At 48.9% G+C, this 15,782-nt stretch overlaps 1 protein-coding gene across 5 annotated transcripts in view; it reads right to left on the bottom strand.

Moving 5' to 3' along the window:
- Nucleotides 1–14,832, bottom strand: part of SEC31B (SEC31 homolog B, COPII coat complex component) — a 41,298-nt gene extending 26,466 nt beyond the window's left edge. For 2 of the 5 annotated variants that reach the window (XM_030568465.1, XM_030568469.1), the window contains exons 1-6: nt 14,744–14,832; nt 7,666–7,754; nt 5,546–5,669; nt 4,306–4,501; nt 3,060–3,155; nt 1,743–1,883 (exon numbers count right to left, since the gene is read on the bottom strand). In XM_030568465.1, the coding sequence (XP_030424325.1) occupies nt 1,743–1,883; nt 3,060–3,155; nt 4,306–4,501; nt 5,546–5,669; nt 7,666–7,744 (636 nt within the window). In that variant the 5' untranslated portion in view covers nt 7,745–7,754; nt 14,744–14,832. Of the gene's footprint in view, nt 1–1,742; nt 1,884–3,059; nt 3,156–4,305; nt 4,502–5,545; nt 5,670–7,609; nt 7,755–8,874; nt 8,905–14,689 lie in introns of those variants that run through there. The other 3 variants (XM_030568466.1, XM_030568468.1, XM_030568470.1) reach the window with 3 other exon arrangements.
- Between the last annotated feature and the right edge of the window lie 950 nt (nt 14,833–15,782).

Here is a 15,782-nt window from a genome sequence, read left to right as displayed (position 1 = left end):
CATATAAGTGCCCTGCTACAACGACATAACTCCATCTCCACAAGAGGCACAGCGCTTATGTTGGTGTATTTAGGGCAATGCAGTGTCTGTGTAGGCTGTTAGTTGTCTTGTTAATTTCAGGGCTCTGCTGAAGCTGTGAAATTGACAAGAAAGCCCAGCACCTGGGTCCCCAACCAGGCTGTTGCCAGGTCTCTGCTCCAAGCCGGGCTGCTACCCAGGCTCCTGGCTTGTGCTGCTGCCTTGGCTCCCTGTTGGAAGCCCCGCTGTCCCCTGGGGTCCTGATTCCATGCTCCTGGCTGGGAGCCTGGCTGCCACCGCATGCGCACACACGCACACCCCAATTCCCCTCTGAGAGCACGGCAACCGACCGGACTCCGGAGATGGCTCTCCCCACTGGAGGCGAGAAGCCCTGAGAGCAGCTGGGCTCCCAGAGGGGAGCTGCATGGAGCTGGCCGCTAACACTGCATCCTCTTCAGTTGGTGGGAGCGCTCCTGGTGAGGATGCACATCACCAACAGGAGGAGGGTAGTGTGGATATCAGCCACCGCAGTAATTACTGCAATGGCTGTAAGTTGACCTAACTTAGGTCGACTTCAGATTGTAGTGTAGACATGCCCTCAGTGGCCCAGAGACATAACACTTAGTATTTAACTCTCCAGAGCACTAGAGACCAGCTAAGTTTCATAAAACCCCTGTGTGGAAGGTAAACATTGGTGCACCAATTACACAGATGGGGGAAACTAAGCAGACAGATGTAGGAGCTGGCTCAGGGCCACACAGGAAATCAGTAAAAGAACCAGGATTAAAACTCACAAGTACCCTGATCAGTCCACTAGACAACACTCCTCTGAGGAATGAGCTAGAATTCCAGGGCAAGTGCACCGTAGGCAAAGGGAGAGCAAAGGGTCTCATTTCTCACTTGGTTAGTGTGCAAGGACTTTTTCTTTTCTTTCACCAGCCATGGAGCTTCTAATGCAATCCTTGCCCAAGGAACACTTTTCCCCATCTGCCTTGGAGATGGAGATCCCAGACTTGCCTCTGTAGCACACATCTCACCCCGCCAAGGTCACATGTTCACCTGACTGCTGGCCCACACATACGAGAATCTGGCTCTCCCCTCCCCAGAGAAACATTTGTAACAGCAACAGGACATATGGAAACATCAGACAATTGGCTGCAGCTCCTCTGCTCTCTGCCAGATAGGTGCCTTTATTTCTATCCTTCGCTGCTTTAACGTGAACCTGGTGCTGGTGGAAGGTGCAGATTCCCAGCCCAGGAGAGTGCTGCCCTGTGTTCACCCCACGTACAGCACAGCAGTGGCATCAATTCTTCACACACCTCCCACACGCCTGTGTGCCTCAAAACTGATCTGGAGGGAGCACACTAAAGAGCAGGCAGGCAGTTTGTTCCCATGGCCCATTTGATCCTTGGCCTCTCTCTTCAGCGTGCTAAGAGGGACAAACACCAGGCCACTCTGGGCCACCGCAGTGGTACAGAATCCCTAAGATGTAAGAATGCCCCGGCCAGGCTCTTTTGCACACCAGATGCCCTGCACAAAGGTGCCTCCCATGGGACGGGTGGGTACTGCAGAGTCATCCCTGCCATTTGCACAGAAGGCCTCTTGCTCCGGGGCTATTCCCCCAGGGTACCATGCAGCTGCCTTACAGCCCCTTTGCACTGGTGGGCTGCAGGGAAACAGAGTCCAGCCCTGGGAGGCCAGCCCATGGTCCCTCCCCCACTCACTCTGTTGCTGTGGTCGCTGATTTTGATGATGGGCTCGTTTTTCCTAAGGTCCCACACGACGGCCTTCCCACTGGGGTGAGCGGAGGACAGGATGTGCTGCACCTGACGATTCCAGGACACCGCGCTGATGTCTTCCTGAGGCTGACGAGGTAAGAGAAGCCACAGGTTCATTATACCCATGTAGGGGAACACCAGCACTGAGTCACCATCACTGGCTTGTCTCAGAGTACACTAGGGGCTCAAACGCATTCCCAGAGGATCTGTAAATTCTGTGCCACAATCACTGATAGACTGAGTTGCTGATTAGGTGGGAAACATCAGCAGCACCGATGGCAACCAGCTAGGGCTGGGGAAACCTTTAGGTGGAGAACACTATGGAAAACGCCATTCTGGATGGGAATATTACCTAGGAAAGGCCATGAAGTTTAGGAAGCATATACTGAATTCCATGCCAGTCTGTATCAGCCACGTGCATCATGAAGCATTAATGTCAGTGGGAAGCAACGGAGTCAGACAGGGCTGAATGGCTCAGCAGCCTGGGATATATGGAGATTAGGCTGCAGACTAGAGACCTTAGTGATAGAACATACATGGGAAGAGGACCTGTTGCAGCATCTCAGGAGTACACAGAATCCAGGGCTAACTCCTCTTGCCCTATCATAATGCAGGCAAGGAGGGTGTTCCATCCCAGGAGAGGCTCAGCAGTCTTTTCACTGAGTGAACAACAGCAGATTGTGTTGCTCACAAGGGGAGCTCACTTATAAATCACTATTGGAAAGGGCTGCTTCCCCTTTAAAGCCAAGGGACAGCATCCAGGAGAGACAGATAATCCCCACCCCCGCCCACAAACGATTGCTCATTGGCTGTGCTGTGGTATTACGTTAATTGAAGCCTCTGGTATCTCACAAGGTCGCTAGCAGATCCCTTATTTCCACAGAAAGGCCTGATAAGGGTATTACAGAGAGCCTGACCTACCCAGCTAGAGAATGAACACTGGTTGGTTATCTTGTTCAAATCCACCTAGTGCAAAGACTCCATTGAGAACTTATCCCAGCCCAGCAGCACCCGCCAACACTGCACAACCTCCCCGCTGTCACATGGACCACCTCTGCCATCTCCCGGAAAAGGAGCCCACTCTTAGGTTCTGATCTATTTCCCCAGCAACTGACTGGGTCAGTTCCATGCCCCACCTATCAGATGGATCCCAGGCTATTACTGGAGTGGATCCCTCCCGCCCTCCCTCCAGTCTCAAGTATCTGTCCAGGGACGCAGCACTTCTAGTGAGCAAGGACCCTGACCATAGAGAAGCCCCTTTACCTGAGTTTTAGCCCCTGGCGTCATTGGCACACTGAAGTTATTCAAGTCCCAGATGTAAATTTCAGAATCGTTGGCCCCAGAGGCCAGGAGGTTACACTGCGGGAAAAGCAAAAGCACTGTTATCTCTCCACTCAGGGCATCCCTGGGGGAAGAGAACAGACTTCCTTAGACTAACCACAACCAAAGAAAACAACAAAACAATAGGAGGTGTGAGCTATGTGGAATATGTCACTGGTATGGCCCAGCACAGAACGCATCCCTGCTGGTGCGGTGGGCCCTCACTAGAGAATGTGTCCACAGTACAAAGGGGAAGGGAGGCAGAACCCCAAGTGGACCTTAGGGACTGGGGTGAGGGAGGAGAAGAGCACTGCAATTATTTTATATCTCTGGCACCTGCTACCCCAATGGATCCTAAAGTACTGAGCAGATTGGGCAGACTGACCACAAACAGGGATCTCTGAAACACAACCATCTGTAAGGTGAAAAAGGCAGCTATTTAATAGTGCACAGTGACAACAGGTTGGGGTTAGAAATGAAGCCTGTATTCCACTGGGTCTGCAGGGGGAGTGTTGGGGAGCAGAGAGGAATTATCCAGGTTATGACTAGTCATGGCTGTGGATCACATCTTTTTTTTTGCCTAGTAAGCTGCATGTTCAGAACATGTGTAGTGCCTGACTTCCCCAGCACACCCTGCCAAGGGGCAGAATGCCACAGCTTCCCAGTCCCACTAAACACAGCTTGATGGTCGAGAGCTGAAGGCATTCCAAGCTCTGTCCAGGAAGGTGCAGAGCCTCCACAAGGGCTGCGGCAAGCCCTGATTGGCACCTAGGGCTCTGTGACCATCAGACACCCCAGCATTCAGACAATGATGACATTTTTGTCTTACAATAGTGCCTAGATTCTCCAACTATGATCAAAGCCACACTGTGCTAGGCACTGTAAAACACATACTAAGAGTGTTCCTGCCCCAAAGAACTAACTGTAGCTAGACAAGACAAAGGGAGTATTAGTACTTCATCACAGAGAGATGAAGCGACAAGGTCACACAGGGAATCCGAAGCACTGAACCTAGATCTCCTGAGTCCCAACTGAGTGCTTTTACAAGCAGCCCCTTCTTTGCTCCAGTTTACAGGCTGTCCACTCAAGACTTAATCCCTCTGAACGTGGGAGCTAGTCAGTGTGGAAGCCAGGATGGCTGTGCAAGGTCATGGTAGAGGACAGCTGTAACAATTCACTGGCTGTGCACCTGGAAAGGATTAAAGTCAAGAGCTCGAACGGGGCCAGTGTGCTTCTCCCGCCGTCCGATCACAGACTCTGTCCCTGACGTCAGAATCTGGGTTGCACTGAACAGTGTTAGCATTCCGTTATCCCCTCCACCAACAATCACCCCGGAGGAATCAGACGGCCCGTTTCCAAAGCTGCCCCAGATCAGCTTGTGAAACCTAAGGAGAGAAAAGAAACCTCGCCAGAGTAAAATCAGGGCAGAGCAACAGCACCTGACATGAGTCAGTTCATGCTAACTCACACACAGTCACCTTTGCTAAGAATCCCAGCTCCAGGGGACTACGCTCCCGGCTCACACCCATCGAACACCCCAAGAGGTATCCCATCACCCTCCATCTCAAAGGGCAACTCTCCTTCTCAGAGGGCAATGGGTCCTCATCACCCAAGAGCTGTGCCTCCCCCCAACACCTTTGAAGGTGCAGAATTGCAAAGGTCAGCCCAGTACGAGCACAGCTACATTAGGGAGATTTGCACTGATGTAGTTACACCAATCTAAACACCCAGTTTAAATACACTGCCCTGACTGGACGTGGGAATCACTAGGTGAAATTCTCTGGCCTGTGTTATACAGGAGGTCAGATTAGAGGGTCATAATTGCTCCTTGTGGCCTTGAAATCTGTGAAAATGGTGACACACATCCTGGGTGGAAACCAGGGTATATTGCACCACGGCAAGCCCTGCTTTATATCAGTGGAGTGCATCTACACTGGGCGTCCGCACTGCTGCAGTTCTGTGGTGTAAATATCCCTGAACCCCAAGACTCTGCCTCTTATTAATAAATTGCCTGGTGAATAGGTTTACCATCAGCCCCTTCACGCTCAGTTTCACTACTCCATCTCATGGCCTTCTAATTTCATATCCTCATCAAGATATTACATGGGACGTGAGCCAATAGTCACCATTCACCCATCCACCCCTAACTATCCTATGGCATCTTCAGATTTCCCCACTGATCAATGTGGATGTACCAAGGTCCTCCAGCTGAACAGATGAGTTGGCCAACTCCTTCCACCTTACCAAGCTGTGCAATGCGCACGCATTGGAGGACACGTGCTGGGCAGGATTCTTTCCAGGCCCTGACATGTGATCAACTTAACCCTGAAGATTTGAACTCACTCCCCTCTACCCCCACATCTCACCCTGCATTGGTCATTATTCAGATCCAGCGACTGTACCAATATGTTAACAGGAAGCACCAGTACCTGCTGGAAGCAGGAAGGATTCCTCTGCACTTCATGTCCAGGGAAGGGTCCCTGAAGTCAATTTCAAAGATTTCCAGGGTGGCATTTGTACTGAAGGAGGCATCCAGCTGCTGAGCAGATGTTCCTAGGCAAAGGTACATGGAGAGGGGACAGGTGAGAATTCTCCATGGGCCCCGGGTACATAAAGAACAAGGCTCTTGAACGGCAAAATAAGCCAGTTCTTTAAACATGGTCAGTATTACCATGGCCCTGTGTGAGCATTCAGCCTGCTTGTACAGCTCAGAGAACCACATGTTAAGACACAGGCTTTAAAAAGAGATCAGATCTTCCTCAAGAAATTCTGATCCTGAGAATTTTAATTAAATGTCCCTTTCCCTTTGAACAACAGAAATAAAGTCCCTGGGCCTTCTCCCTCAATACTTCCACCCTCGCCCCACAAAGACCCTGTCTTCAGTACTAATGCAGCTATTTCAGTGACCCTCATTACAATTATGGTTCCAATTCGTATTGTAAACTGAGCCTTAATTGTGTTCCTAAAGTCTTGGTCAGACCTTCCAGATCTAATTTACACCAGAGGTTCTTTAACTAGGACTTCTCAAGGATGGATAGCTCAGTGGTTTGAGTATTGGCCTGCTAAACCCAGGGTTGTGAGTTCAGTCCTTGAGGGGGCCATTTATGGATTGGGGGATTTAGTTGGGGATTGATCCTGCTTTGAGCAGGGGGTTGGGCTAGATGATCTCCTGAGGTCCCTTCCAATCCTAATAAACTATGATTTGCTGGTCTTCCATAATGCGGTGCGGGTTCTCTTCCTTGTTTCCGGCTGCTACATTAAAGTAAAAGCAACTAAAGATACATTGAGTAATTTCCTAATGTAGCTTTCCCATGCAAGCAAGTGCTGTAGTTGCCACAGGGACGTTATTTGACTGCCAATGGGAAAGAAGGTGCACAGGAGACAGACCCTATCAAAAAGTGATCCAAACTATGAAATTGTGCAGCTCCTGATCTATAGGGACTGCAGCCAGTGCTTCTGGGCTGACCATGGATGCAGCCTGGTTACAAAACACAATTAAGGATCAGTCTAGATTGCAAATTGGAACTACTCTTATAATCAACTGAACTTTAGTTGCCTGGACATGCTTGCGTCTGTAGTGTAGAGAGGCCCTGATAGCCAGAATCGAAGAAAGTTTGTGTGAGTGAATAGGCAAAAAGTAAGACAAAATGGGAGCCAAGAACCGCCCTAGACAGGAGACACAGCTTGCTTGTTGTCATGCTGTAGTGATGTCAGGTCATCAGCTCCTCATTTATATCAGCCTGTACAGCTGCCCATCCAAGGAATTTGCAAATTCTGCAAATCAGATATTAAAGGGACATTGCTAAGAGTTTAAGCGAAACCTAAAGTTTGAGGGCTGAACAATGCAAATAGAAACAGTTTGGAATTCCATTGCTAACAACTTCATATTGATTGTTCACTTTGCAGTGTCAGAAACCCAAAAGCAATAGCATCTGAAGAACAGGAAGTGAAACTGACCCTACTGAAAGAGAACATTAGTCTGTGGTCCAGAGTTCAAACAGTGAAGTGAGAAGAAATACATGGTGAAAAGCAAGTGCATGATTTGTAAGGTCCGATCATGCTGAATAATTGGAGGTGTTTATATAGCCAAATAAAGCGCAAAGTCATTTTAAAATATGTGGCACTAAATTTTTAAAAAGTGATCAGTTGTCCAAATTTATACATAAGAACAGCCATACTGGGTCAAACCAATGGTCCATCTAGCCCTGTATCCTGTCTTCTGGCAGTGGCCAATGCCAGGTGCCTTTACACTTTACACTGGCTTGTTTAGACGTTAGATTAGAAAGGTCTGAGAATTTGCCTTCTGAAAAACAGTCTTCTTCAAGGTATCAAGCTGGGCATCCAAAAGTCTCTAGTCACTTCTTAAAAAAATAGATCCTGATATTTATCTTGTCAGTATCACTTTAAAGCTCCAAAAAGAATTCAAGTGGTTCTTGATGGAATATAAGATGGTCCTGTCTCTGTGCAATGCACATAATGGATGGTTACACTACCTGTGTGGCTCACAGTTTCATTCTGACGTGAATCCCCTGGTTAGGGGGAGCTGTACCTGTTGCTAGGTAGATGGGGTGATTGCATGCTGGACTCCACACCTGAACAGCTGTTCGCTCAATTTCCTTTAACTTCATTTTCTGGACTCTAGAAGAGATTTATATCAGGGTGAGCAGAGTCTTGCAACATCAGTATGGAAATTCACCAACCGAGCCGCAAAATCTAATTGCCTACCTGTAAAATGATAAAATAAATCCTGATGGGTGAATAGCATTTAGCAGGGCCAAGTTGGGGTGTTTGAGAATTCATTAAAAAACCCAAATTAACCCAGGTTCCAGTATGTGACTCTACTTTGGGGCTTGAGCTCTTCCCATACTCTCACTATAGAGGACCCTCAGTTACCAGAAAGGGGTCTAAATTAGTCTGGGTTTGGTTTCATTTAGCTAAAGAAGGGCATTCAAGCTAAGCTACTCACAGGATTGTAAGCTCACTGAACATACTGATGCCAACACATACACAAAGTGAAAATGAGCAGGGAAAAGTCAAAACTCAAAAGAGATGTGGTAACACAGAACAAGGCAAACTGCTACATTATCTGATTTAGGTAATGCACATCAGTCTCACTCCAATATCATTCAAAGGCCCAAAAGGAAAATCACTTGGAATTCTGCTTCAGTTTGTGAACTGTGAAAGAAGTTGTCAAGGTTTCCTTCCCCACTCTGAACTTATGGGTACAAATGTGGAGACCTGCATGGACACTTCTAAGCTTAATTACTAGCTTAGATCTGGCATACACTGCCACCACCCAGAATTCCAGTGTCTGGGGCACTCTCTGTCCTCCCAAAACTTCGTCTCCTCCCTGGGTTGCCTTGAGGGACTTCACCAATCCCCTGGAGAACACAGATCCAAACCCCTTGGATCTTAAAACAAGGAGAAATGTACCATCCCCCTCCTTCCCCCCCACCAATCCCTGGTGAGTCCAGATCCAATCCCCTTGGATCTTAAAACAAGGAAAAATCAATCAGGTTCTTAAAAAAAGAAAGCTTTTAATTAAAAAAAAAAGAAAAGGTAAAAATTATGTCTGTAAAATCAGAGCGGAAAATGCTTTACAGGGTAATCAGATTCCTATAGAACAGAGGGCCCACCCCCGCAGCCTTAGGTTCAAAGTTACAGCAAACAGAGGTAAAATCCTTCCAGCAAAAAGAAACATTTACAAGTTGAGGAAACAAAAATAAGACTAACATGCCTTGCCTGGCTAATTACTTACACGTTTGAAACATGAGAGACTGATTCAGAAAGATTTGGAGAGCCTGGATTGATGTCCCGTCCCTCTCATTCCCGAGAGCGAACAACACCACCACAAAGAGCACAAACAAAAGACTTCCCTCCACCAAGATCTGAAAGTATCTTGTCTCCCTATTGGTCCTCTGGTCAGATGTCAGCCAGGTTTACTGAGCTTCTTAACCCTTCACAGGTAAAAGAGACATTAACCCTTAACTATCTGTTTATGACAGAAGTGGTTTAGTGGTTCAAAATCATGAAGTGCTGAGTTCTTCTCCCATTCTGACAATGACTCCCTCAGCGACCCCAGGCAAGTCACTCAGCATTTCAGTACAGGAGTTGCCCCTGCTTGCAAAATGGGAAATAAGGTTCCCTAATTCCTGGGAAATGGGATTAGACACTATTGCAATACGCATAACACAGTAATATTCCAAACTCCTCCGCAATCCACTGGCTACTGGAACACAGTTAGGACTGAGCTTTAGACCTCTAGAATCTGAGCTGCGTTACACGTTTCTATTGAATAGACACAGTCACACTCATTAGCATAGGCCAGACATAGGAAGTATCTGCATTTGATAGTTTGCCCTATCCATGCTAGAACTGGAATGGTTATTCTTAGCAGAGTTCTCTGACACGGATGCGTTCTCTGATTTCAGGGGCCCATCCCCAAAGGCCAGTCAAAGTGTGTTAGACATCAGATTTGAAACTGCTTCCAGACTTAATTTGGCCTACATGTAACCAGGGCCCAGGGCCAGCTCCAGGCACCAGTGCAGCAAGTAGGTGCTTGGGGCGGCCAACGGAGAGGGGTGGCATGTCCGGCTCTTCGGCAGCAGGTCCCTCAGTCCCTCTCAGTGGGAAGGACCTGTTGCCGAATTGCCACCGAAAACTGAAGCAGCGGCGGATAGAGCTGTGGCCGAATTGCCACAGATCATGGCTCCCCCCCACCGCTTGGGGCAGCAAAAACGCTGGAGCTGTCTCTGCCAGGGCCACTAATTAGCAGAAGTGTGTGCAGAGGGGGAGTCTGGTAGGCATTCCCTGTGTACCTGAAGCTAGCAAGCGGTAGCTCTGACACCCTTCTTGTCCCTCTCCCCCACCAAAGGCCTTCCCCTCTCATTACAGGGCAGGCTGCTTGATCAGAATTTCTTTAATGCTGTTAGTGTTAATCTGTTGTGGAATCTACTGAAGCTCATGTTACCTGCTGCTATTCTCATGCTAAGCTCACTCTAATTTATCAGAGGCCCAGGGAGATCTGAGCAGAGGCTATACAGCACAGATCACATGACCATTTCCCTAGGCATCCTAGGACTTTGGGGCGGAAAGATTCTCCCTCAGCAGCAGCAGGCAAAGCAACTCATGGAAGACAGAGAGCTATACGTTTGTTCTCATGCCCTGAAGTGCATGCTCTGCCCCCTTCCTTTGTAGGGACTCTCTGTCAGGCACCTATCTCTGGCATGGCTCCAGAAAAACCCTCATGGTCAGCTCCCCATACTAGTCATGGGGAGTGAAACTGACAGATAAGTTTCGCCTGCTTCTAGCACATGAGGGAGAGGGAAGCAGCAGGCACTTGTTGGAGGCAGGTAGAGCTGCCAACACCCCCAGTACGCTGAGCACTTGTGGACCACACTGATGTTAGAGATTGGGACAGGTCTTCCCTGTCCCCATGTTGATTGCTGTTGCCTGGAATTTAACAGGCAAAAAACAAAGAAAGCCCCTGGTAGGAGGGGGCTTACCATCTAAATTAGAGCAATGAAGTGCAAATAAACTATAAAAGAATCTATTGTCTTGAGCCTGGCCAGAGTGGACATCACATGTACCCTAGAGTATGTCAAGGGAAGGTCTTGCATCTAAGTCCCATAGAGACTGCACTCAATACCTAGGACAGCTGGTAGTCCCAACCCTGCTGATCTCAGCTACCTCAGCAGGACACAGCACACCAAAGAGTGCATTGGTCAGCCTGACTCTATACTGGCAATGCTGCTGCAAAGATCATTATCCTATGTCATTCCTCTCTGTGAATCCTCCAGCGGCTCCCCCTTCTGCAGGGCAGCAAACATAAGCTTCTGACATTCCCTTTCAAGGCCCTTCATCATCAATCTCTCCCCTGACTATCAGATCTCATTTGCTACAGAGCTGTCGGTGCTCGCCTTCGATCGGACCCTGATGCCAGTACCCACTTGTTACATTTGCAAACATCTTCCTGCTTTCTCTCCCGCTGGCCACATGCTTGGGAGGTTGGCTGCATAAACAGCCACAAAACCAATGCGTAATTCACCTTCGGCTCCCTCCTCAGAGCGCTCCTTTGCCATGAGGCCTACAAAACACTTAACCCAAGATGCTGGTCAGCGCTCTCACTGTTTACTTGTACTCCCCCATCTGTCTGTATCCACCTGTTAGCTCTTGTGTTATACTAGGATATTAATCCCATGGGGGCAAGGACCATTCTGTGTTTATATAGAGAGCAAAATGAAGTCCATATCTGGACTCCTGGATGCTACAGTAACACAAGTAATAATAATGGAGAGTGTGTCACTCGGACTAGCCACATATTAGCAATACTAAAAGAGAGACCCTGGACTGCACTGTTGAAGAGGCTGCCAATTCAGAGCATGGGCAACCCTGGTTCTTAGGCCAGTGGTGTAGTTATGCTACCACATTTGGTGCCAGCAGAACAAAGGCAGGCCCAAATAAAGTGGATTAGAGTGATCCAGCCAAGAGGTTACAATCTCACAGGCCTTCCAGGCACCTTCCATTTACTTTGGCTGAGAAATCAATTCAATTCAATTGAATGGCACTGTGGGGCTTTTGAGGACAACAATGTCTCACTCCACAATAGGAGGGGTTTTCAGGACACCAGTCTGCTGTCTCAGGGTTGAAGGCAAAACTGCAGCTCTGAGCCCTACACAGATAGACAAGACCAAGGGCAGTCAGTAACCAAGAGCCTTCAGAATGTCATGGTGTTTCTGCACATTGTTTCTCTCTACATCCAGGACAGGATTAATGACCCTCAAAGTAAGGAAACAGTCTTCTAGCAACCTCTTCTGGCTGCTGTAAGAAGAGCCAGAGAGCTGTAAAATGAATAAACCAGCAGGATTCACAGGGAGAGTGCACCATCAGGCGTTCTATCTAGATTCTAGAAGTAACATCTCAGGTCATTGAGAAAGTTCAGGCTTCTCGCAAGAGCTCTTTCATTAGACATACCAATTCCTACACAAGGGATCCCCAACGCGGTGCCCGCGGGCGCTATGGCACCCGCCACAGCGTCTAAGTGCACCCGTGTACTGGCTGGCAGACGAGCATCTGCTGAAATGCCACCGACAAGCTGCATAATCCAGAGGTGTTGCTGCCGAAATGCCGCCGATTTTCGGCAGCGACGCCTCTGGATGATGCTACTTTATGGTGGCGACGCCTATTGACGCTGCCGCTAGTCGGCGGAATTTCGGCAGATGCTCATCCGCCGCCACAGTCCTCCATGGCTCGTCATCTGCTGCCTGCCAGATGAAAAAGGTTGGTGACCACTGTCCTACACTATCTGCAGGAAGGGAGCAGTTGACAGATCCCAGGTAATGCCAAGTCTCAGCCACTATTGACAGAGTCTCAGCACTCTCAGAAGCCTCACTTAGCCAGGATCTGTTGCCAAATGCCCTTAAGGAAGGAAACAGTACTCTGGCAATGGGGGAAGCTAGGTCTAGCAGGTCAGATAAGTCCCTTCCACCAGGGACATGAGGGAAGAGAAAATACTGTATTGAGATACCCAGCTGTCAAAATTAAAACATTCTCTCTCATCTTCTTGACGGTTGATGGATCATACAGACACTGCTGAAGGAGGCAGCAATCTGTCATCTACACAGGAAACACAGGTGCCCAGCTACTGTGGTGATGGAGGCATTATAAATAGCTACAACTGATACTGTAGTAACAGCAACCAGAACCCCACAACTGGCCTGATAACAGCATTCCCAATCCCCCTTTAATAAGCTCAACTCCCTCTTTTACAATCCCAACACTGTCAACCTGAAATCCTTTCCTGCAGACCTCCCCACCCAACCCAAGTCTCAAAACTTCCTCCTGGAATAAACAATATCTAGCTCTTGTATAGTACTTTTTGTCTTTAGATTTCAAGCGCTATATTACAGAGGTCAGTACCCGTAGCTCAATGTTACAGAAGAGAAAAGGAGGCACAGAGAGGGAAGCCAATGGCAGAACTGGAAATTAAGACCAGGTTTCCGGAGTGATAGTCCAGTGCCACATACACTAGGTTATACTTAGGGCTTCTGTTTTTCTGGGCTTATTAATTTCATTTTTCAGAATTTATTTTTAGCAATTTTTTGACTTCCGTATAGATGTCCAAAAATCAGGGGTTTCTGGAGCTCTCTCTTTGTACATACGTATAGTACAGTTTCAAACTGCACTGCACAGCAACTAGGAAATCTTTGTTTGCACCCAGTAGGGTCTACATGGACCTATTAATGTGCAGTTATTGCACTTCAGAAATCACACCCTTGCAGTCCACATTACAGCTGTGTGTAGACAAGCGCTTAGCTACAAACCAGGGAGCAACGCCTGTATAAACAAACTGCACTGGGAAAGGGGTGTAGTCGGCATGAATTCAGTAATCATTTCCAGTGCTGATTGGATAAACACAGATTTTTTTTTAATCATAGGTGTTTTATTGGTGTTTATCAGTTAAAACCTAAATCAGAAGCCCTAGCTATACTACATACGACTCCATTCAGATTCCCTGATCTCCCTCCCCACTAATTCTCACTGTCCTAGATTGAGCCTATTTTGATAAATAAAAGTAAACATCAGGCAGTAGGAACCCAGAGGGGAGACACCGGGATGGCTCTAACCCCAGTTGCAAAGCCACTGCCCCTTGAAATGAGGGTTTTTTTTTGGAAGGCAGGACTCAGTATAACACACTGCAACCTACAAAAGGACTTTCTACCTTCCTTCAAGAATACAGAGCTAATACTCAGCTCTACATTACACTGCTGTACACAGAATGGACGGCTCCCGGGACACAGGAAACTGGATCACAATCCCAGCTTTGCCACTCACTTCCCATGTACCCTTACACCAAGGGTTCTCAAACTTTTGTACTGGTGATCCCTTTCACAAAGCAAGCCTCTGAGTGCGACCCCCCACACATTAAAAACACTTTTAAAATATATTTAACACTATTATAAATGTTGGAGGCAAAGCAGGGTTTGGGATGGAGGCTGACAGCACGTGAACCCCCATGTAATAACCTCCCAACCCCCCCGTTTGAGAACCCTTCTCTTACATAATCTCACAAGGGAAAACAGTACTTCTATTCCTCCACCCTTTACTTGTGTTGCCTGGCGACTCTAAGCTTCTTGGGGCAGGGACTGTCTCTCACTATGTGTCCATACAGCACCGAGCACGGCTGGGCCTCTGCATGCTACTGTAATACAGAGAACTACTGAAACTCTCAAGCCAGAGGCCGCAGAAATGGCCATCAGCAGACAACTGTGCAACGACCCACGGGTGAAACCAGCCCGCAGGTAGGGGCCCAGAGCGCCCACGCCACAGATCTCCAGCCCGTCCGTGGGGCGGCAGCTCGTGTCTGACGGGCGGGGCGCGGAGCGCTGTGGGGGGAGCCAGGGGCACGGGACTGCCGCGCTCGGGGCGGGAGCGGGCTCCCTGTCAGTGGCCGCGCCAGGGCCGGGCCCGCGCCTGCGTGGAGGGATCGGCCGGGCGGGGGCCGGGCCTGGGTGGGAAGGGCCTGCGCCGGGGTCAGAGCTGGGGGGAGAGGGGGCCGGCGGAACGGCCCTTACCGGCTCCGGTACCTTCCCTACCGCGACTCCTGACCCAACCCGGCCCGGACTCACCGCTCAGACAGCGAGCAGAGCCTGTACTATGGTGGCCGCCAACAGCCTAAAGAGCTCCGCCCGCGAAGCGTCTCCTGCCTATCAGTGTGTGACTCCTCCCCTCAGACACACACTAACCCCGCCCCGCACTGGGGCATCAAACCCCTCGCCCCCGTATCTACCACGTAGGGCCAAAGTCAAGGCCTGGACCCTCCTGCCCTGGAGCATCAACCACCCCCCCCCCCAAATATCAACCCCCAGGGCCTAGGTTTCCAACTGTCTAATTGCACAAAAGGGAACACCCCTGCCCCACCCCACCCCACCCACATGTACATTAGCCCACTGCTCCCTGTTGTATTCTACTGGAGCATTCAATTACTGTGCAGGGGGGAGGAGGGGGAGAACCAGGGCTTTAGCCCCATATCGGTATGACTATGTTTCAGCTGTTCCTTGCACCCCAAACTATCCCTCTGTGTACTCCCTCAAAGACCCCCCACTGTATGTGACACTTCCAGTGGGATACTAACCCTGCCATCCTTACCATTCCATCCCATTGGGGAATTAGCTGCCACTGCCTCCTGGATATGAGGCATAAACCCATATCCACTTGCACTGCAGTCACAAGCAGGGTATTATCCCCTTTCACTCGAACTACACATATCCTTCTCACTGCCAAAGGAAACCTTGGGCTTAACTTTAACAGAGAATCTAGCCCTGTTTTACTTGAACTATAATCTCCACAGACGTTGTAAGCTCTTCAAGAAGGGGCATTCTTCCTGTTTGTACAGCACCTAGCACCATGAGGGCTCAGATCCCCTCTGTGGCCTGTGAGCACTACTGTCATGTTGTTATTAGGGGCCAGAATGCAACACCTTTGCTCACACTGGCAAAATTAACTCATATAGTAACATTGATCCCAATGGGACTCCTCTGGTGATCAGTTACATCTGACAGCATCTAACAGCACAGAAGAGCTGATATCCCAGCACCATTCAGTCAAGTCAGGCTGGACTCGGGCCTGGTGAGCCCTATCTAAGATAAGGGACTTAACTTTTACTGT

Source organism: Gopherus evgoodei, chromosome 7 (genome assembly GCF_007399415.2).
Source record: "Gopherus evgoodei ecotype Sinaloan lineage chromosome 7, rGopEvg1_v1.p, whole genome shotgun sequence".
In the NCBI taxonomy this organism is placed as follows: Eukaryota; Metazoa; Chordata; order Testudines; family Testudinidae; genus Gopherus; species Gopherus evgoodei.
This window is presented reverse-complemented; position numbering and strand designations above follow the sequence as displayed.